This window comes from Dicentrarchus labrax, unplaced genomic scaffold (assembly GCF_905237075.1).
Source record: "Dicentrarchus labrax unplaced genomic scaffold, dlabrax2021, whole genome shotgun sequence".
Classification (NCBI taxonomy): Eukaryota; Metazoa; Chordata; class Actinopteri; family Moronidae; genus Dicentrarchus; species Dicentrarchus labrax.
Window position 1 is genome coordinate 3,614,684 of NW_026136713.1, and position 20,945 is coordinate 3,635,628.

General features: G+C 42.0%; 3 protein-coding genes and 1 long non-coding RNA gene across 7 annotated transcripts in view; 3 read left to right on the forward strand and 1 right to left on the reverse strand.

The window, feature by feature from the left end:
- LOC127375224 (cohesin subunit SA-1) overlaps nucleotides 1-6,984 on the forward strand; it is a 19,979-nt gene extending 12,995 nt beyond the window's left edge. For all 3 annotated transcript variants that reach the window (XM_051421194.1, XM_051421195.1, XM_051421196.1), the window contains 12 exons: nucleotides 293-373; nucleotides 1,218-1,310; nucleotides 1,811-1,979; nucleotides 2,452-2,585; nucleotides 2,936-3,037; nucleotides 3,823-3,956; nucleotides 4,129-4,251; nucleotides 4,631-4,821; nucleotides 5,322-5,517; nucleotides 6,009-6,110; nucleotides 6,243-6,336; nucleotides 6,891-6,984. In XM_051421194.1, the coding sequence (XP_051277154.1) occupies nucleotides 293-373; nucleotides 1,218-1,310; nucleotides 1,811-1,979; nucleotides 2,452-2,585; nucleotides 2,936-3,037; nucleotides 3,823-3,956; nucleotides 4,129-4,251; nucleotides 4,631-4,821; nucleotides 5,322-5,517; nucleotides 6,009-6,110; nucleotides 6,243-6,336; nucleotides 6,891-6,941 (1,470 nt within the window). In that variant the 3' untranslated portion in view covers nucleotides 6,942-6,984. The remainder of the gene's footprint in view (nucleotides 1-292; nucleotides 374-1,217; nucleotides 1,311-1,810; nucleotides 1,980-2,451; nucleotides 2,586-2,935; nucleotides 3,038-3,822; nucleotides 3,957-4,128; nucleotides 4,252-4,630; nucleotides 4,822-5,321; nucleotides 5,518-6,008; nucleotides 6,111-6,242; nucleotides 6,337-6,890) is intronic.
- LOC127375284 (uncharacterized) lies at nucleotides 4,003-5,449 on the reverse strand. Its single transcript, XR_007887355.1, has 2 exons — nucleotides 5,306-5,449; nucleotides 4,003-4,249 (listed from the first exon to the last, which is right to left on the reverse strand). It is a non-coding gene; the product is annotated as an uncharacterized LOC127375284 (long non-coding RNA).
- A 1,229-nt stretch (nucleotides 6,985-8,213) lies between the features above and the next one.
- Nucleotides 8,214-17,194, forward strand: mcm7 (minichromosome maintenance complex component 7). Of its 2 annotated transcripts, none has more exons than XM_051421228.1 (15): nucleotides 8,214-8,394; nucleotides 10,461-10,540; nucleotides 11,180-11,344; nucleotides 11,516-11,640; nucleotides 11,761-11,941; nucleotides 12,032-12,169; nucleotides 12,271-12,420; nucleotides 12,516-12,630; nucleotides 12,754-12,885; nucleotides 13,378-13,461; nucleotides 13,763-13,974; nucleotides 14,062-14,327; nucleotides 14,499-14,667; nucleotides 15,744-15,853; nucleotides 16,563-17,194. In XM_051421228.1, exons 1-15 carry the CDS (start codon nucleotides 8,364-8,366, stop codon nucleotides 16,786-16,788), a joined length of 2,184 nt encoding a protein of 727 aa, XP_051277188.1. In that variant the 5' UTR covers nucleotides 8,214-8,363; the 3' UTR covers nucleotides 16,789-17,194. The 2 variants fall into 2 exon arrangements, with proteins under 2 accessions (XP_051277188.1, XP_051277189.1); XM_051421229.1 differs by lacking the exon at nucleotides 8,214-8,394 and adding an exon at nucleotides 9,764-9,850.
- A 1,256-nt stretch (nucleotides 17,195-18,450) lies between these two features.
- LOC127374794 (uncharacterized) lies at nucleotides 18,451-20,845 on the forward strand. The gene is made up of 5 exons (XM_051420387.1): nucleotides 18,451-18,486; nucleotides 18,815-18,878; nucleotides 18,966-19,010; nucleotides 19,103-19,263; nucleotides 19,805-20,845. The coding sequence occupies exons 2-5, from the start codon at nucleotides 18,824-18,826 to the stop codon at nucleotides 20,576-20,578; spliced, it is 1,035 nt and encodes a 344-aa protein (XP_051276347.1). The 5' UTR covers nucleotides 18,451-18,486; nucleotides 18,815-18,823; the 3' UTR covers nucleotides 20,579-20,845.
- Nucleotides 20,846-20,945: the final 100 nt, after the last annotated feature.

The following is a 20,945-nucleotide window of genomic DNA, read 5'->3' on the forward strand; positions in this document are numbered from 1 at the left end:
GCTAGACTAGATTTGGACATTTTTAATTATTCTCTTAAGTTTTATGTAGATATGTATCTGCTTGGAACACTTTAAAGTCCAGTGTGTGACATTTATGAGGACCTTTTGGCAGAAACAGAAGGCCACAGTAGTTAGTCTGTCGTACTTAGAAATGGGAGGGGGAAGTGGGGGGGTTGCTTCTACATGCCACTAAATCCTACACACTGGTCCTTTAAGTGGAATACAGATTTTGTATAATGCACTGAACTCTGTAGAAAAGCTGATTTAAAACTTTTCTTCTGTATAATTCCAGCTCATGGTGTCTGCGCTGAAGTGTGCGGCCTTTCACCTGATGTGGGCTAAAGTGAACGCGGTCAACTCGACACCAGCTGAGGTGATGATCTGACATCATAAAACAGCTTCCCTTTTTTATGCGTCTCATGCTGTTTTGTATGATGTTTAGAAATAGTTTGACCTTCTCTCAGTCTTTCACACACGCAAGATAACATGACCTGCGTGATAAATACTTTCTCGATGGCTGTCGCGTCACGTCCTGCCCGTGGAGGACATGTTGGTGGCCTTCCTGCGTATTTGTGGAGCTCTTCTCGTCTGTGTTGTTCAACAATTCACCAGCTGCGCAGACAGCAGGCAATTAACACAGCAATCTGTTAGTGCACATCCAAGCCCACAATGACACTCGTGACACATTTGTTTCCCCACGGGTTCACACTTTTTCTTACAGTTATTGTTTCTTTCCACTTTCTGGTTCTCTCTTGAGCTCTTTTTCACCTTTCTACAGTTTTTCTCTCTCACTCTCTATCTCACAAAACACACTGAGCACATCATTACTATTATCAGCGTTCCAGAGAAAACCTTGTGTTCAGTTATTTTCATCTCTTTATCTATTTATGTAATAGCGGCACTAGAACTGTCAGCTTCCTCAGCGTGCGTCACACACACACACACACACACACACACACAAACACACATTGAAACCTCCACATGTAGGTGTTCCTTTCAGGTCTTAAATCCCAATTATACCTTAATACCTTAAATATAGAAGCTGAATTACAGTTATAACACTCAGGTGATGACAGTAACCTGCCTCGCACCTCATTCCTGTCCCACACACACACACACACACACACACACACACACACACACATATACACATGAATGATAATACCTGAGATCTCCTCACTTCTCACTCTTTGTCCCTCCATCACCATCTGTTCCAGGCGGATTTGAAGCGTCTGAAGAGGGAGGTGCGTTCATTCTGCAGAGTCTGTCAGACCTGTCTGTCTCTGAACCAGACTGAGATCAGAGATCAGGTAAGAATGTTCGTCGCAAATGTGAACCATCATTTTAAACACAAAGGCTTTATGTTAATGTCTTTCTACAGATGAATTTCCTTTTTATACACGTATATATCTGACAACATTCATTAAAGGACCAGTGTGTAGGATTTAGTGGCATATAGCAGTGTAGTTGTAGATCACAACACCCTCGCCTCAACCTGGCAGCTGAACATGGTGGCCTCTGTAGAACAGGACCCACTCCCTCTGTAAATAAAAACGGCTTTCAGGTGATTATACACGAATAAAAACATACCTTTGAATAAGATTCTGTTTCTGTGTAAATGTTACACACTGAAGCTTAAAAGAGTTGGTAGAAGGTCTTGTCTTTGAGAGTAGTTACCCCTATTACTTCTCAGACAAACTGAGCAATTTACAGACCTTTTTGTCAGCTTTGACATGCTGACAAAGTCAATATGTGTAAATGGTTACATATCTGAATTTTGATTGACAGATGGTAATTCTTCCATCCTCAGGCATTTGAGCTGCTCTGTGACCTGCTGCTCTTGTACAGTGCAAGTTCAGCCCACTCTGGAACCGCCCTCCAAACGCTGGTCCACCTGCCGTCTGATTCCCTGCGCTCCGAGATGGCTGCTTTCCTCCTGGACTACATCTTCTCTGACAGTGAAGATACTGAGCTCAATGGTACGGTCAACGCCTACTCTTAATAAAGTTTTGGATTAATGGTGGTACTTTCCAGAGCACTTTCAGTCAACACAGTGAGTCCTGTTACAGTCCGTCCTCTTCGTTTTATACACTACTAAATGACGATGTTCACAATTTAGTTTTTTTGTTTACCTTACGGATGTGTAGTGTTTGAGAAACTCACTGCTCAATTTTAACACCACCAAAGCTCTCTCAGAGGACCCTACCATCATTTATGCCCGCAAGCATAGTTTTTGATGTCTTGTTTTGGGAATCTGCTGCTATAACAAATCTTTTTTTTTTCCCCTGTATTTCACAATATGCAGCCAAATACCATCACACGTTCTGTTTTTACTTGTATCTTATCGACACCTCAACGTTTTCTCCATGCCTCTCCCGACTACATCGTTCACGTTAATTTTTGGTCTATTGCTGCCCCGTCTTGTCCTCTTACCCTGGCTCTCCTCTCTAGCTGAGGGTGAGGAGGAGATGAAGATAACTGTTCTCCAGAAGAAGCGCAACCAGCTGGCTGGCTACTGTAAGCTGGTCATCTACGGGGTGCTGGACCTCACCGCCGCCACCGACATCTTCAAGCACTACAGCAAGGTTGAGCTGGAGATAATACCTTTTCAAGTTTTATTAGCTAGCCTAGCATGTTATATGTGTATTATAAGCACACATATCCATATGCATTGCTAGCTGTGTCACCTGTGTGGTTATACATGTGAGCAAAATGTGTTAAATTGATTAAAAGATAAATTGGGGAGGATGGAGTGGAGGATGGTGAGAAAATCAGTTTTAGAACCAGCGAGGTGCCAAGAATGAGTCAGAGGGAACAGTGGTTAAAAGAAGCACTGATGACTAGAAAGGAGTGGATTCATTTTACATATTTAGACACTGCCATTAATTAAATAGACTAATGATCATAACTTCACTTTTTTCTTTTTCTTCTCCAGTACTTTAAAGACTTTGGCGACATCATTAAAGAGACTGTAAGCAAGAGCAAGCTCATCAGTCCGGTTCAGAGCGCTAAGACTGTCTGTCTGAGTCTGCAGCAGGTTTGCACTCACACCAATAACCAGCCTCTAATTATTCCTGACAACTTTTATTATGTTGTGTCATGGCAATGGACTTTTAATGACTACATGAGATACAGTTACCAGTGGATTTGTCATTAATCATGATGATAATACTAATACTGTATTATATTGAAAATAGTACTTCTATATGTTGGTTCCTCTTTTTAATCGAATCTTAGTTCAAACTTTTGATAGCTGTTTTTATTTTATATGAAGTTTAATCTGTTTATTAAAACATCATTGCAATGTTCACGCTCATGAGTGTGCTCTGAAACCGTTACCTGGAACTGACATGTTCATCATGTGGCTGGATCTTAAAGTTAAATCTTAAATACTTTACCTCTAAAAAGGCAATTGTACTGTTTTTAAGTTGTTTAGCTTGATTTCTACATGCTAAAATATCTACATATAAGCATATATCACTACATTATGACAATATCATGTGTATCAATTGCTTGTAAATGGGACTCTATGTATTTATTACCTATTTATTACTATATAACATTTGTATTGTGCCTGACAGATGTCCAACCAAAAATTATATAAAACATATAAATCCCAGAGTCATATATCAATTATAAGTTATTGTGCTTCATGTAGGAAAGCCTCTCTTATTTGGTCCAACAGGCCTATTAAAACCAGTACAAGTATTTTTTTTAACCGAAGCGGACCAGTGGAACCATCTGTCCATATCTATAGAACTGTTTGAATGACGGGCCCTTTGTGTAACGTGTTTATGTAAAGTCATGTTTGCGTGTGTTCAGCTGTTCTCGGAGATGCTTACGGAGGACCACAGCAGGCAGGATCTCGGTGAGATTAGAGAATTGGCCAAGAGGCTTGCCATGAGCTTTGGCGTCGATCTCCATCGTGTCCGTAAACCACTGGTGGCCCTGCACACGTAAGCAACAAACGTGTCTCTGACAAACACATACACACCAGTGCTCTCAGGTTATAGCTCAGTTTATTCATGTTTGACTTTCAAGAGTGATGATCAAACTGTATCTGTTCATTCTGTGTTATAGATTGGTTTTGTTATGTGTTACAGATATTGTGTGTGTTGTGTCTTTTAGGGACGGTATACGGTTTGCGTTTCGGGACCCACAGGAGGGAGAAGAGCAGCATCCAAATGTGGCCTTCATGGAGATCCTCAGCGAGTTCAGTTTCAAGCTGCTGCAACAGGACCGCACCCAACTGTGAGAAACAAAAACCCACAAACTAATGCACATTTACTCAAATATATGTGCTTTTTGTCATTCTTCCACTGAATCTCAGTACCTTAATACTAACTTAACAGTGTAAGTATTATATGGTATTGACATAACAAAAGCAACATCTTTTTCCCTTTAAAGAGGAAACAAAAAAGCCTCAGTTTGAATCTGACTGTATTATGTTGGAATGTATTCATTATAGTAGGTGTGAAAGTTACTTTAGTTTATGTATTAGTCAGTGTATTGGACTGGATTTGAGTCATCATAATTCACAGAAACTTGAAAAAACTGACAAATGTTGATATCAACAAAGGTTTTTTGGTCTTTGTCCTCCTCTCTCTATCACTCTGCCATCCCCACCCAGGGCTGAATTTATGAAATCAGAGTGTCCCAGTGCTGCCCTCTCCTGGCCGTCAGTCAGAATGTATCAGCGTTCCTTGGACAGCCGCTCCTCCTCTAAACCCAGAGAGCGGCGGCAGCAGGAGGAGGAGGGAGACGATGCTGCCTCCTCGCATGATACCCCTGTAGCTAAGCGCAAGAGAACCACTGCTCAGGGTGAGACGGACACACAGCACATATAACAGTTATACTTATGGGCTAAATGACTGATTTGGACACTATGTACGAATCTGTCTGTGATTCTGTTCCTAAGCAGGTGGGTCAGAGTTGAGGTTCTGCAAAGGAACAGTGTTGTTGGAGTTGATCATAATTTAGTGAAAGGAAGGTCTCCTTAACCTTAAAATTAAACTTAACTAGGGCTGCAACAACCATTATTTTCATTATTAATTATTATTTCTATTGGCATTATTCAAAATTATAAAGGAAATGTTGAAAAAAGCCTATCACAAGTCCCCCAAGCCCAAGGTGAGGTCTTCAGATTGCCTCTAATGTTTTACCATTGGAAGATGTTCAGTTTACAGTGATATCAAACAGAGAAGCACTGCAAATCCTCAAAATGAACTTGACTTAAATGACTTTGAGTATATCTTCTTTGTAGTTTGTAAACACCTAAAATCAACAAAGTCTTATAGTTATTAACCTTCTGTCTCTTCCAGGTTCAATGTCCAGCACAGTCAGAGGATCCTGGTTGGACAACAGCAGTATCCAGAGCAGCCTGCACACCCCAGCCCTCACCTCCACTGTCCAGAGACAGCCAGTCAAGCAGATGGCCTCCAGGAAACCCGGAGCCACAGAGTCTGATATCGGCAGCGGCTTAACTGAGCCGGAGTCTGAGGATGAGTTCTCCTCAAGGTAAATTGAGTTTTATCATTAACATGTTTGCAGCATCTACCATCTCGATTGCCAGGCACCTGCCAAATTCTGGATATTGCCAAGGGTCAACCACTTCACATCTGTCAAACAGTCAAAAGTCAGCCACTCTATGTTCTGCTCTAAATGAACAGTTTGTGCTGTGTTACTGAGAAGAAGGCCGCTCCGTTTTTGAATCAAGCAGCCACTGTGGTCAGTAGAGGGAAAAGCTTATTCTGCTGGGCTCATTTTGCATCTGCAGAAACATTTGGGACTTGTTTTTTTTTATATAATAATATACAGACTATATTCCTCATGTGTTAACTCATGTTCACCTAGATGCAGATAAAGTAGGTAGATGGGGAAAAAAAGAAAAGAAAGAAGGAAGAGAGATTCATTCAGTGCTTTGACCATTTTATCAGCCAGCTAGAATTTATAGTAACATGAGGCGAAGACTTCAAAGCTGACAATATGTACATGCTGCTGTGCACCAGGTCCCACATGCGGAAGGTGAAGCCCATCAAACGACGCCAGCTCTCCTCCAGCCAGACTGGCCCCAGCGTGGATCAGCAAGACCTGAACTCCCACCTCACCTTGTAGGACTGACCTTAGAGGATAATTCAAACTGTTTCACAGAATTGTTTTGTAATATTCAGAAAATGTGAATAGGTGTCCCGTTTTTATCAGGTAAGAAAAATGACATTAGTGTGAACTGTGTTTTTCTCCAGACTGTCTCTGATTGAGGACGACGATGAAGAAAGAGAAGAGCCCGAGATTGATGATTACGAAAGTGACTCTGAACGGGAATCTGTTTATACACTGGTAAAAAAAAAAAAGAAAACTACACACTCATTTACATCAGGTATACTGATTAATGAGTCGGCTATAATCTGCATAGTTGTATGTATATGTATATATCATTGAGTTTGGCTATAAAATACAGATTTGATTAATGCAACATTTTGTTTGCTTGCTGGGTTAAATTCAAATGGTTGCAATTTGCAACTTCACTGCTAGATGCCACTGATCCTTCACACTGGTCCTTTAAATAGCACCTTGTATTACACTGCTGTGCCACTATTTTCGACTATGTGAGCTACAACGGATTTAATACCTGTGAACTGTGAAACTACGTTATACTTGTGATTTGTGGAGCTGACTGCTATTCAGTAATGGTACATTGTGGCAGCAACTGTTGTACCAGTAGATGTAACAAATAAGAGTATAAATAAATGAAGTGAGACTGCGGACAGTGCGTGGTATATTGATGCAGTTTATATGGGTTTTAGGTTCTTGACATGATTATCTTTTTAACAAACAAGTAAAGGACTACATTTCTGATAAACTTCTTTTTTCATCCTGTCTTTGCTCCGCAGCCTTCCACACGTCACACCTCAGCCAGTGTCCTTGATGAGCTCTTTGAGTGAGGGCACAAAGACCTGCACCGCCCTGACAACAGCAGTTCTTTTTTATTAATACATCTCTTCAACATTAGTTTGGTACATTTGTGTGCACTTAATATTAAGGCCATCGTTCTTCTAAATGACCTTACCGAGTTCGCCCATCAGATCTATTTGAGTCATTCATTTTGTTGGAGGGGAAGACGAAGCGAAATAATGATTATGAAGTCTGGGGACAAACGTTGTTGACATTCATTATTAGGAATGTTTATGTTTTGAACACTAAATACAACAAATGTTCTGTTGCTTGCGGCAAGATGAAGAATTCCTGTGTTCCACATTGTGAATTTAGTGTGTATCTTGCACTGTTGTTGACCGCACCAGCTTGTTTACTTAATGTTTATTAAAAAAGGGCTGAATTGAACAAAGTAACACAGAGTGTTTAATAAAGTCACAATCAAATGTGTGTACGAGTGAGCATGACAGTGGGAGGCAAATCAATTCCTAAATAACATACAAACACAGACTAAATGCACATAACGTACATCATCAGTAAATGAATATGGGCAGAAAAACTTGCTCCTAGTGTTATATATTTTGTTAATTTGTAGTACACAATTAGAACAAGAGGCCAGGGGTTAGTTAATTGCAGAGAACAGAGGGAATTGAAAATAAAATACTAATAAAAATAAATAGAAACCTTACACTCATTGAGAGTACTCACATTTTTTTATCCAAAGATTGCAGAGGGTCTTAATGAACTCATATTCATTATAGATCCAACTTTTTGTAAGTGAATTCATATATATGAAACTTATCCAAGATCATTAGAAGATTGATAATGTGTGTTTGTTGTTATAGTAGGTAATTTGGAACTGCTGTATCTTGCGACAGTGTAGTACAGTAACAATGCTGAAAAAGCATATATATCTGTATTTTTCTTTTTCTAACTGGGTGAAATGTATTAGATTAACCTCCTTTGTCTACCATACCATCACTAAGTGTCTATAATGAGTGTGTTGTGTCTGTTCCACAATGTGAAGGACAGCTGAGAGCTCTACTGTTTATAAGAGTTGTACTAACACTCTTTGAGTTCACTCTGGGGTCCCTCAGTTGAATGAAATCCAATCATCGCCTTTCGCGCCATTCCTGACTCACTGGGCGGAAGTGCGCCCGGTCACGTGACACAGAATCACCCGCGATTTTCGCGCCACCACTAAATCCCGCCCCTCCCGACTGAAAGGAGCCACGCGATTGGCTGCCGCGGACGTCAGACTCGCGCCACTTCTCTGCACGGCGACCGGAGAGGACCGCAGGCTGCTGGTGAATGAATACTGGTCTCCGGTGGTTGTGAAGGGACTAAAACCGTGAATTTAAACCGCATCTGTTGATTCCGTGGTCGCTTCGGGGTTTCGGACTGAAGTTAATCTCACCGGAGGGTCTGCAGCCATGGCTCGTAAGGATTACGCGGCAGAAAAAGGTAATGGGCTCACTTTCACAATGACGGCATGGCAGCAACAGGTTGGCCTAAATGAACAGAAGTTGTACGTGTTCTCTGAACCGCTCTTTGGAAACTAAGATCAGAGTATCACTGGGTGTGAAGGCAGCAAATATAACCTGAAGTCATCTTCATTAAGTGTGCAGCCCATAATGCAGTTTATTCACTATAATAACGTTATCTCCTCGTTTTCCCTCTGCACTCACTTCACTCTGACCACAACCCGGGAATATATGCATGTTATATAGTTACATATATAAAGACTGACTTATTTTATTAATATTATTATTATTATTATTATTATTATTATTATTTACTTTATGAGGCCGTGAAGTTGCACAAACTTGAGTGTGCGGTGGTGAACTAGTGTGTGAGCAGTGAGGCATTGTCTCTGAGCTTGTGACTACACGGTGACCCGGATGGATCCGCTTAAACAAAGGAGCAGGCGCCACCGTGCAAGCACATGTCCAACAATAACTTCCACACACTTAGTTTTTACTCGAGTTATTTTAAGGGTGAGCGTGGTTTCTCTCTAACCACGTAGTTCACATCGCGTGTAGTTGAGTGCGGACATAGAAATACAAATAGTGGTGATATTAGGCATCGTTTAGCACCAGTTTTTAAAAGTTATTCTGATAATGTTAGCTGCTATTATTTTGTTTCTCAGCCTGAATGGCGCAACAATAGTTTGAATAAATAAGTCGAACAGTGACATTCAGTAGTCTCTTAAACTCAACACCAGTCTGGTCTCTCATTGAATGCTGACCGGTTAGCATTAGCTCCTCACAGCCCACTGTCAGTACGTTAACGAGCCTCTGTGCACAGGTTCGATGCCAGCTCCAGTAAGTCTACCGGTGGTCCTGTGCCTTGCTAAAGGGCACTTCAAAAAGCTGGTTTATACACTCTGCATCGTGTTGGACGATGTTACTAAAATATAAAATGTGATGTATTTACTATAAAGTTAAAGACAACACAGCGCACATCGATAAAATAATATTATAACCAGATTTAAACATTAAAAGGTACGTTAGTGTTAAACTTCGTAACCATGGCAATGCTTTAGCTTACAATTACAGTTAATTAACTAATATAAATATAATATGTCTATAATAGTTATGTTAATTTATAAACTTTAAAATACCATAAACAATGTGCAGCAGTCGGTTTAATGAAGAAGTTAAAGTGTAACCTGTCTCCGCGGTGTGAGTGTATCCATGGAGATGTCTTACGTTCAAGCTAAGCTAACCGAAGCTAACGTTAGAAGATGGCTGGCCGTGGTTTTGAAAACAACAGCCAGGACTATTTTTAAGAGCGGAGGGGTCGCGGAGGGATCTGCGAGTGACGAGGCACAAAAGCCATGTGCTGCTTTGTTTACAATAACATCCTCGAACAGAGAAATAATAAACCGCAGCTGCACATTTTCCGCCACAGCGACAAAGTAAGTGGAGTATTTTATTCACCATGCGAGGTCTAGTTTCGTTTCTCGCAGCGTGGAATTAAATATTCTTAGTAGTTGTGGCTCTTTCGAGAAGTGAGGGATATTTTCTGTAAAAAAAAAAAAAAAAAATGGACACTGAACTGAGCGCGACTGTTGTTGTATTTACATTCTTCCCCCGGAGCTATCTGCTGCGTACCGCCAGTTATTTCTCTCTGAAACTGTGCTAGTGGGTCCACTCCGGCGATATTGGGTTCATGTAGTCCATCAGCAGCAGTTTGTGCTCTACTGTAGGCAATAGTGACTCATCGAGATTACAGGATGCCATGTTACTCAACAAAGGGGGTCGTCGCAGGACAACAAATTAGCTCCCAGTCTCTAGGCCCACTGGTGGTGTTAACATTTTCAACAGCTTTTAAACTTACAAACTAGCTACAATATTCAAACAAACGTAACATCAGTAAACAATGATTTATTTGCGTATGTGTGTTCTGTAAGAAAAGAAAAAAAAAATCTCCACCTAGTGTCTGCTGGATGTGGCCTGTTGTTTTTTTTTTTTTTTTTTTTTTCCTGCTGTGAAATAGTGCTGAAGGTGTTTTTGTTTGTTTTGCAGATAAATGCAAACGGTTCCTGCAGGAGTTTTACTCTGAGGATGAAAATGGGAAGAAGGTGTTCAAATATGGAGCTCAACTTGTAAGTATAGTATATAAATGGTAAATGGGCTGTTTTGGCCTCAAACAAACTGAAAGATTATATTGACATTATCACACAAAACTGAATAACTTAGGTGGAAATGAGTGTTGATGAGTGATGGTAATTAAACATGGACAGTTATCTTTGGGCTTCTTTAATAGTAATTTTAGTCCTCTTTTGGACAGTAATTTCAGTGATTAGTTGCTAAACCAGATATCTTAAAGTTGAAACACCTGAAGTGTGTGTTTGCATGTTTTACAACTTATTTTATTTATTTAAGTAAGAACTTGGTGTGCCCCCTGTGGGTTAAGGGTTAGGAAGCTACCCAAGAATCATTTGAAATGATTGCTGGTTCATGCAACTAGTACATGTTTTATTCAGATGTATTAATCTAATGCAACTGCTAAGCTCAACAATGCCCCTATAAAAACAATTAAAATGACTAAATACAAGGTAGGAAAGGCCCCCACTGTTTGTAAAATGTGTAGGCCAGTGCACAGGTTTACCACATTATAAACGTGTACCTGGATGCACCACCGCAGCTGTTTGTCAAAGTGTAGCGCTGTCATTGTTGTGTTATCTGTGCAGACAAGGTCGTGTAATTAAGTGGCTCGTCTAATTACTTGTCTGTGTGTACAGGTGGCGCTGGCCCACCGGGAGAAGGTGTCTGTCTACGTGGAACTGGACGATGTGGCTGAAGAAGACCCCGAGCTGGTTGAGAGCATCTGTGAGAATGCAAAGCGCTACACGGGCCTGTTTGCTGATGCTGTCCACGAGCTGCTGCCGGAGTACAAAGAAAAAGATGTACGTTTATTTGCACAGTTGATCTTGTATGTGTTGCAAACAAAGTTAAAGCAGTCTGATAAGCTGTAGTATGAAGGTTTCATATGTACATTTTGCATGTACGGTGGTTCACCTCCAGCATTAATACACATATTACACACCTGTTTATTATATATATCTTGTTATATTCAGATTGTGGCCAAGGACTCTTTGGACGTGTACATTGAGCACAGGCTGATGATGGAACAGAGGGGCCGCGACCCTGCGGACACTCGAGACCCTCGTAACCAATACCCACCTGAACTCATGAGGAGATTGTAAGTTGAATCAGAGTTGAAGTCTTGTCTACATATTTTAGATCACACCAGTTGTAGTCTTTGAAAAAGTCTGTTTTCATTCTGATACCTTTTCTCATTACCTTTATCTTCCATCCACAGTGAGCTGTACTTCAAGCCTCCCAGCACTACCAAACCCAAAGTGGTGCGTGATGTGCGAGCGGACAGCATCGGAAATCTGGTGACTGTCCGAGGAATAGTGACCCGTGCCACTGAGGTCAAACCAATGATGGCTGTCGCTACTTACACGTGTGACCAGTGTGGTGCTGAGACCTATCAACCAGTAAGATTGGTTTTAGTTGTGTAATCACTTGTATCCTGTGACAGTGCACACATTTAGGTATCCCTCACAGCATTCATTTTTTCCCTTCAGATCCAGTCTCCATCCTTCATGCCCCTCATCATGTGTCCCAGCCAAGAGTGTGTCACCAACAAATCCGGAGGTCGACTCTACCTGCAGACGAGGGGCTCCAAATTTGTCAAATTCCAGGAGATCCGTATTCAGGAACATGTGAGGAACTATATCTTAAAAAAAAAAAAAAAAAATGCTTACTCACTGTTGCCAGAAATTCTGCTGTGATTTTCTGATGAGTTTCATCTCTTGTCCCACAGAGTGACCAGGTGCCAGTTGGTAATATTCCAAGGAGCATGTCTATCTACGCCCGTGGAGAGAATACACGTCTTGCCCAGCCAGGAGACCATGTAGCAATCACCGGAGTCTTCCTCCCTCTTCTGCGCACAGGCTTCAAACAGGCTGTTCAGGTATGTGGCATTTGACCTGATTTTTAGGGAGAACTTTATTCAGTGTTTGTACACAAAGTCTAAAATATGTTTCTATTCTATCTTGGTCATTTCAGGGTCTTCTGTCAGAAACATACATGGAGGCCCACAGCATCACACTCATGAACAAGACAGAGGACGATGAGCTCGGCAATGAAGACCTGACTGAGGAGGAGCTACGCAGCATCACAGGTTTGTGTATGGTGACTGCACCTCAATAAAAATGACAGTAACCATTATAAATGCAGAAACCTGACACAGCAGACAATTGTCTCACTCTTTTAGCAACTGAAGTGATTGTATTGTCTGTTCCAGAGGAAGGATTTTATGAGAAGCTAGCCGGCTCAATAGCACCTGAGATCTATGGACATGAAGATGTAAAGAAGGCTCTGCTCCTGCTGCTGGTTGGAGGAGTGGAACAGGCACCCAAAGGCATGAAAATCAGAGGTGAGCACTGACTTGAGCCCTTTAGTCTCTCACTAAACAATAGACAAGGAACAGTTGATCTCCTGAAGAAAACCAAAGTTGTCCCAGTAGCAGGCAATAACCCGACACTACAAAAAGAGAATTCTGTTGATTGAATCCCTTGATATACTTTGTTTCCTAATAAGGATTGGTACTAATTCATTCTTTAAAAATTCCCTCTTCACTTAATTGTGTCAACCTTTTCATATCAAACAGTAGAGATTATTGCAGTCAGATATTTTAAATGTTTTGTAATTACCTGTCAACAGTGAATTATCTTACATGCATGAATTCTGTAACGGATACTAATAAAACTAAGGATTAGGATGATCACATTACTAATTACGAATTTTGTGTACACCACCAACCCCAGTGTGCTGTCATGTGGAGCGTTCCTCGAAAACAAAGCATTTGCCTTTATGAAATCTTGTAAAAACTGCAACCCTCTTCCTGTTTTGGCTCTTCTCCCTTAAGGCAACATAAACATCTGCCTGATGGGAGACCCAGGAGTAGCCAAGTCCCAGCTGTTGTCCTACATTGACCGTCTGGCTCCTCGAAGTGAGTACAGTCCTGTTTGTCAGAGTAAAAGTCCAAGACCTTGTTTAATATTTTATCCAGGAGGGCATTCTTTCCATTAGAGCTTACATGTTAAAATATTAACTTTTGATGTGCTCGTCTGTCTAGAGTGGTGCGTGAGGGCTGTTTTTTGTGCCAGGTTTTTGACACTTGAATGATTTTTATAAAAAAATCTATATTTTATACAGTGGCAACCTGATACCAGTGTCTGGCTCTGTATGCAATTTTAAAAACCAAATGTATAATTTGATCACTTTCTCCTGTCCCCCCTTTTAATCTTTAGGCCAGTACACAACAGGTCGCGGCTCGTCTGGCGTTGGTCTGACTGCAGCAGTGATGCGTGACCCCATGACCGGAGAAATGACCCTGGAAGGGGGAGCCTTGGTGCTAGCTGATCAGGGCATCTGCTGCATTGATGAGTTTGACAAGATGGCCGATGCTGACCGCACAGCCATCCACGAGGTGATGGAACAGCAGACCATCTCTATCGCTAAGGTAAAGAGAACCGCACTTGGTGGCTTAATTAAGCTAATTAGTTGTGATATTCAAATCTCATTCCATGTTTTTTTTGCTTCTTTCCAGGCCGGCATCATGACCTCCCTCAATGCCCGTTGCTCTATCCTAGCAGCAGCCAACCCCGCCTATGGCCGCTACAATCCCCGGAAGAGCATTGAGCAGAACATTCAGCTGCCAGCTGCTCTGCTTTCCCGTTTCGACCTCCTCTGGCTGATCCAGGACAAGCCGGATGCCGATGCTGACCTGCGTCTGGCCCAGCACATCACCTACGTCCACCAGCACTGCCGCCAGCCGCCGACACACTTCACCCCCATCGACATGAAGCTGATGAGGTAACGATTTAAAAAAAAATGTTTGTTACAAATTTTCTTCTATCAATATATTTAACGCATTGAAGCAGATCATTATCCTACATAGTTCGGGTTAATGAACGCTGGTAGAGTGAAGTTTTCCAGTGTCACACGGCAATATTGATTTCACAAAAATCTGAAATGTCCCCTCAGGCGTTTCCTCGCTGTGTGCAAGAAGCGGCAGCCTGTGGTACCCGAGGCACTGGCTGATTACATCACTGCTGCCTACGTGGAGATGAGGAAAGAGGCCCGAGTCAGCAAAGACACCACCTTCACCTCTGCCCGTACCCTCCTCTCCATCCTCCGTCTGTCCACTGCCCTGGTGAGAACTACACCCTAAGTCTAGTGAGCCGTGGGTTGCTGGGGACTTTCACAGACCAGTTAAAATAATTGAAACCACAGCAGGTGTAGAATTATTTTGTCAGCCATCTTTCTAAACAATGCAGAGTCCTTACTAATGCTGTTTAAACTCGAAATGTACCCAAATATTATGGTGTCACTTTGTTGAAGTTGTTGTTTGAGTAAAGTGTGATAGTCATCCTTGTGTCTTCATCAGTAGTCCAGTGTGTGATAAAGTGCTTACAGTGCAGGTAGTGATGATAACCTGGCCTACTGCAATGTGAGCACTTCTTTCCCACGATGGACAAAAGATCTTCAGCCTGTCATTCATTCTAACTCAGCAATAGCAAACCAGATGAATACACATCTGTTTGTAATTGTGTATTTTTTGTTCTTGGCTTCCTAAAGTTCACATTTCCTGAATTAAGTGTTTTATGGTCAGGTGTCATCTCTGCCTCTGGTTGTCAAAAGTGCTGTTTGTGCAGGTAGCAGTCATCCACCTACTGCAAAACCAGCACTTCAGGCAGACAGGAAGGCAATGTGCTGCACAAAGACGTCCACAAGGGGGCCAGCTGCAACCATCCCTGTGTGAAAGAAACTGCTGGAGTTGCAGAGCTGAAGTTATTTGCGTTTGTTCCGATGTTACAGATGTTTTTATCACAATAACCATGAGTCTGGTCCTGGCCAGCTTTGCTGGGTAGGCAGTCAGCCTGTGTGCGTTAGGAGCAGCTGTGCAAACCCATGCAAAACTGACCATGGCCAGAACTGTCATCAATATGTTCTGTATACAAACTTGATATTTGAAGTATTCAGTACGTCTTTTAGCATTCTTGTTTTAATTTCAACCTGTAGAGAGACTAGCTGGTGTTGAGAGGCGGAGACTTGGGCAATTGCCGGCCATCCCAGAGGGCATTGCACTTGTCTCGGTCTGACAGTGCCGGCACAGCGCAGCCTCCGTAATCAAGACAGATCTGCTTTTAAACTGAATTTCCTCTATGATACCCATTTATCTCATTTCCATCTCAATCTCATTCTTTCCTTTTTGTTGCCTTTCTGCAGGCTCGCCTCCGCATGATGGAGTCTGTGGAGAAGGAAGACGTCAACGAGGCAATGAGATTGATGGAGATGTCCAAGGATTCGCTACAAGCTGACAAGTCCAGCACCACAAGGTTAGCGTTAATACTGGAACCTCAGAGCTGTCTTAATAATGGCATTTGTCCAGCTCCAACAGCACATAACACGAGTGACCGGATGTCATCCGACCCAGAATTCCCTTTTTATTAGTTCTCGTATGCCAGTAAGAGTAGCTGCGTATCCTGGAGGAAGCCATAAAACGTCTCTGGATTTTTATAGAGCCCTTTTCACACGGCAGCATGTTCTCTGTGGCAGGCGTCAAAGACCGGTGACGTGTTCTCACCTCTTAGCCCATGTACTGTTCTCTGATCAGTTCTTGAAAATTCCCTGGAGGCTTTTTTGTTGTTTTTAACAATGGGAGGGAGAGAAAAGTCAGGTCTCTGCATTTAAAACGGCATCAGATTGAGAAATTAGTACTTTTAACATCTGAAGCAAAAAAATGTAAACAAATTGCACTTGTTTTCCAGCCAGAGTTTACTAAGAACATGTCATGTTTTGGTAGAACTACAAAAATCAAAGTGTAAAAAGGACAATTTAAGGTTTTAGGGGTTACGTGCTGGACTGACTTGTCTCTTAGAATAAGAAACTAAGTGTATTTCCCAGTGTCAAAATATACCTTGTTTAAAATAAAACTCAAACTCTGTATATTTAATGTACTTTCAACTCTGAATCAGTGCAAAGAAAGTCAAACAAACTTTCCAAAGTCTAAAAGTCTCAAATCAACTCTCTCCTCTCTCCATTAAGGGCTCAGCGCCCAGCCGACGTCATCTTCTCTCTGGTGCGTGAGCTCTCCACAGAGGGCGTGGCAGGCCGCGGCGGAGCCGGTGGGGTGGTTCGCATGGCTGAAGCCGAGCAGCGCTGCGTCTCTCGCGGCTTCACCCCCGCCCAGTTCCAGGAGGCCTTGGAGGAGTACGAGGAGCTGAACGTGTGGCAGGTCAACCAGGGCCGCAGCCGCATCACCTTTGTCTGAAGAACCCCGGGACACATCTTCATGCACGCTGTGTTTCAGCCACCTGAGGGGAAAACTCTTTATTGTGGGCTTTCTACAGACTTCTATTGGGGCTCTTCACTCTTCCTCCTCCAGCATTTTGTAACACAAGTCAAGCAGAACGTGGACACTTTTTATGCACGACCATTTTGCAAGAATTCCTGCTGTTGGAGATCCATAGCTTTTTATGTTAAGTAAAGTTGCTTGTAAATATGTATTGTCAGAACATTGGGATTGTGTAGCATTTGCAGTTTAGAGCTTAAAGCTTCCAGTTTCTTTGACACGAGCTATTCTGTACATTTTTATACATTGTAATGCAAACCAGGCAAGATAAATTAACGTTGAGTCTTGTATTGTGACTCAGTTATAATAAATTGATGGTTCAATACTCTGCTTTATGTGGTTCATTTGGGTTCCAGTGTGCACAGGAAACGGGAAGAATAAAGTTCAAGTGTGCCGCAATCATCACTAACACCTGGTTTGTTACTGGAGCAGCCTTGTTGACATAATTGCTGCTGTCAGTCGCACGTCTTTCTCGTAAAACATGCTAACATATAGGTTTGCAACTGACTATTATTTTCATTATCGTTTGGTCTATAAAATGTCTTTCCTAAAAGCCCAGGGCTATGTCTTCAAATATTATTATTTTGGCACTGTAATGTTTATTATTGATTAAACTGGACGTTGCTCCAGATGCTTCCTAATAAATCATTTAATCCAGAAAAAGGTTACAAGATTCCTGTTGACGTTCCAGAGCGCATGTCTTCAACTTCAAATGGCTTGTTCTCTGATAAACTAAAACCTAGAGACATCCAATTTACTTGCACAAAGAAACTGGACATTAATATTTGTTTTTTATACTTGATAAATAGACGATTAATTTTGACTCATCAAATGATAAATTAATCAATTTATCCATCAAAAATGCTTGTTAGGTGTATATTTGCCAGTTGGTGTAATAAACTGTGTGTGTGTGTGTGTGAATACTGCCTCAACATGGGTGCAAATGTTTTACTGTTGGATGGAAACTCTCGGCTGTTTTGAGTGAACAGGATTAAACTAAATAACATGCATTAAGTTTATGACATGTAGGTAGTATGTTGGTGTGACAGCGTCCAATAAGAATGCAGTCTGCTTTCAAGGGCTTTAAATATAATCGCCAACATGTTCAGACAAAAAAAAGCCTTGTCATTGCTCAGTGAGTTGATAACACAGAACTATTACAAAAGCAGGTGTTCTCTGGGTAAAAACAACCAGCTTTAAGAGCAGAAATGTCTAACAAGTCATTATTAATGTTAGATTAAGGCTGTTCAGGTTGTCATCTATGAGATTTACAGTTTTTTTTTGGTTGCAGTATTGTGTTGGTAGGCAGCATTTTCCCCCACAGTTGCAGTTGTCCCAGCAGGTGATTCTTTACTTCCAGACTTAATGGGGAGTTTCCATTTGAAGTCTGATCTCTTTATGGCTTTGCTGCTAAAAGTGCCAGGGCTTTTTATTCCTAATTGGCGCCAAAGGCCCCATATTAAACGGTATTGAAAGAGAGGTGGAGTCAACATTTTTGGTCTCAGCGTTGGTGGAGTCCTATTGGACAGGAGATAGTGTTTCAGGGGGTCTGACACAGAGATCTGTATTTAACCCACTCAGCCCTGTTTGTGCCGTGAAGACAGCTTCCTGCACCAGGTGAGTAAAACATGGTCGGATGATTTTGGTCATTAGGCTTTGACACTGCTGCTGATTTAACTAAAAATGGCCTTTAATTCAGTTGAGTGGTATAACTTTATCTACTGTGGCTGCTCTGTTATATTTCATACAGACTGCACATACTGTGTTGAGAGAGTAGGACAACAGGTTGACCTGGCGACTTAATCAGAAACATACATAGGTGCTTCATCCAGATACATTTATTTCTTGCTTTAGTAGTCAAATAGCAATACATTTTGTGAGAACTGGCCTTTTGTTCCTAAATGATACTAATTTGTTTTTGCCATGAAACTTCTCTGGATTTCAGGGTTTGAAGATGATTTCCTCATTGGGGATGGTGGGGGCACTCTGCTGTCTGATGTTGCTCCCAGGTCTGTTCTGATTCTTTATTGTATCACTGCTTAAACATCAAGAACATAATAATCAACATCCATCAAATGATTTGTCTTCTCATCCAGGTCTGCTGGAGGCCAAATCTTTGTTAAACGCCATCAAGCAGGAAGGTAACTGCAGATCTGAAATAACTTCAGGATAAATAACTGTTAGGATGTGCTTTATCTTTTAAGGGTCTGAGCTTCTTCTCCTCTTTTCACAGAGATGGTCCCTGTCAGTGACCTTAGTATCGACTCAGAGAAAGCACACGGCTTTCTGGCTCACTCCAGACTAAAGCGTAATGTGGACCCAAGGTGGTACAGGGGAAACCCAGACTTCCAGGCTTACTACCGCTACTACAGCAGCATCGGACACACTGAGGGGGTAGGACACTATATTATAAATCTATCTATCTCTATCTATCACATGGAAAGATATAATAACCTTGAATGGACTTTTGAAGTGTTACACAGAATTATTCTGGGAGTAAGAATGAAGTGCCTCACTCTGGTGGTCTGACTTCTGTAAGAACTATAAAAGCAGAAATTTTTCTGACTGTATCCCTATATTGCAAAATGCCTCAGAATGTTTTTAAAATATTACATTCAAAAGAAATTAAAGTGACTTTTGGGGAAAACAACATTCCCATATCCCTGTAAACCAGTTGGGGGAAGGTACTAGACTCAAACCAGCACCGCCCAGAGATTTTAACCCTAAAAACCTGCAATGTCTTGAATCTGAGACAGTCCAGTCCACACCCAATTTTCTTTAATATTATATTTAATTAATCTAGCCTCAAATCATATTTCAGGACAGACTTTAATCATAAATGAAAATATATTTACTTTATTTAATTTATTACTTATCAAAGGCCTCTGCAGTCATGTGTCACCCCTTTAATTTCTCTGGTGTTCCTTCCTCTCAGCTCTATGAGATAGACAAGCTGCGGATGCTCTACCAACAGATGAGGTACCTTGAGCACACCTACGGCCCTGACGCGTCCTATTTTCAGAGCAAACTGGGAGTGCCAATGATCATGTGTGACCCGGCTACGGACAAGAAGTGCAAAGTCGCTCTTCCTCCTCCGCCTCCAATGAAAGGAGTCCCAAAGTCCACAGAGCCCCCAGCGACCCCTCCTCCTCTTCCTCCTGTTCCATCCATCTCCCAGGCTGATGTTCTCTACCTGTGCAACAAGAAGGACCCCCTCTGTAAGCCCCACATTGTTTACATGCCCACCGGCTCCGTGCCTGTGCTCTGCGACCCTCGCTACCACCCCCACTGCACCCCCCAGAAAGCTCCAGTCCCAGTCGCAGTGCCCCAACCTCCTCCCCCTCCACCAAAAAAGTCTGCCCCACCTCCACCTCCACCAGTCCTCGTCAAGAAGTCTCCCCCTGCCCCCATCCGCACCTTCAAGGGCATGGAGTACGACTGTGACCCCTACTGGGACCCAGACTGCCTGATTGACCACCCACCCAGGCCCATTAAGGGAAAGATCGTGGTCCCCCCACCACCGCCCCCTCCTGTGGAGGAGGAGGAGAAAGAGGAGCCAGCTCCCCCTGCTCCCATCGAGAAGAAAGTGCCCCTCTACCCTTACCCTTACTACTACCCGATGCCCTACGACCCCAGGGATGACCTGTACGACCCGGCCCGCTTCCAGTACCCACAGCCCGCTGATGAGCCTGCAGAGGAGAGTCAGTAAAACATCCAGGATGTGTTTGAGGAAAGATGTTTTTACTTTGAATGAAACAGACTTTGACTGAAAACATCTAAGTTGAACAAGTTCATATTTTTAGGGATATTAACGTCTTACAAATACACTGAATACAACCTGTACTCTAAAGCATTGGAAAGTTGCAGTTAATGTATTTACCATCACTGTCAGCAAGTAAGAAAGCAGTTTTCAGTCAACACAAGCATGTAATGCAGCTGATATTTGACTAATGAGATAATAAAGTGTCACAAAACATTTTCTTATCAGTGAATGAGTCGTGTTTTGGTTCTCAATATACTTTTTAAAAGGCTTAAGAACACAGAAGGTAAAAAAAATTTTTGCTCCTCCCAGAGCC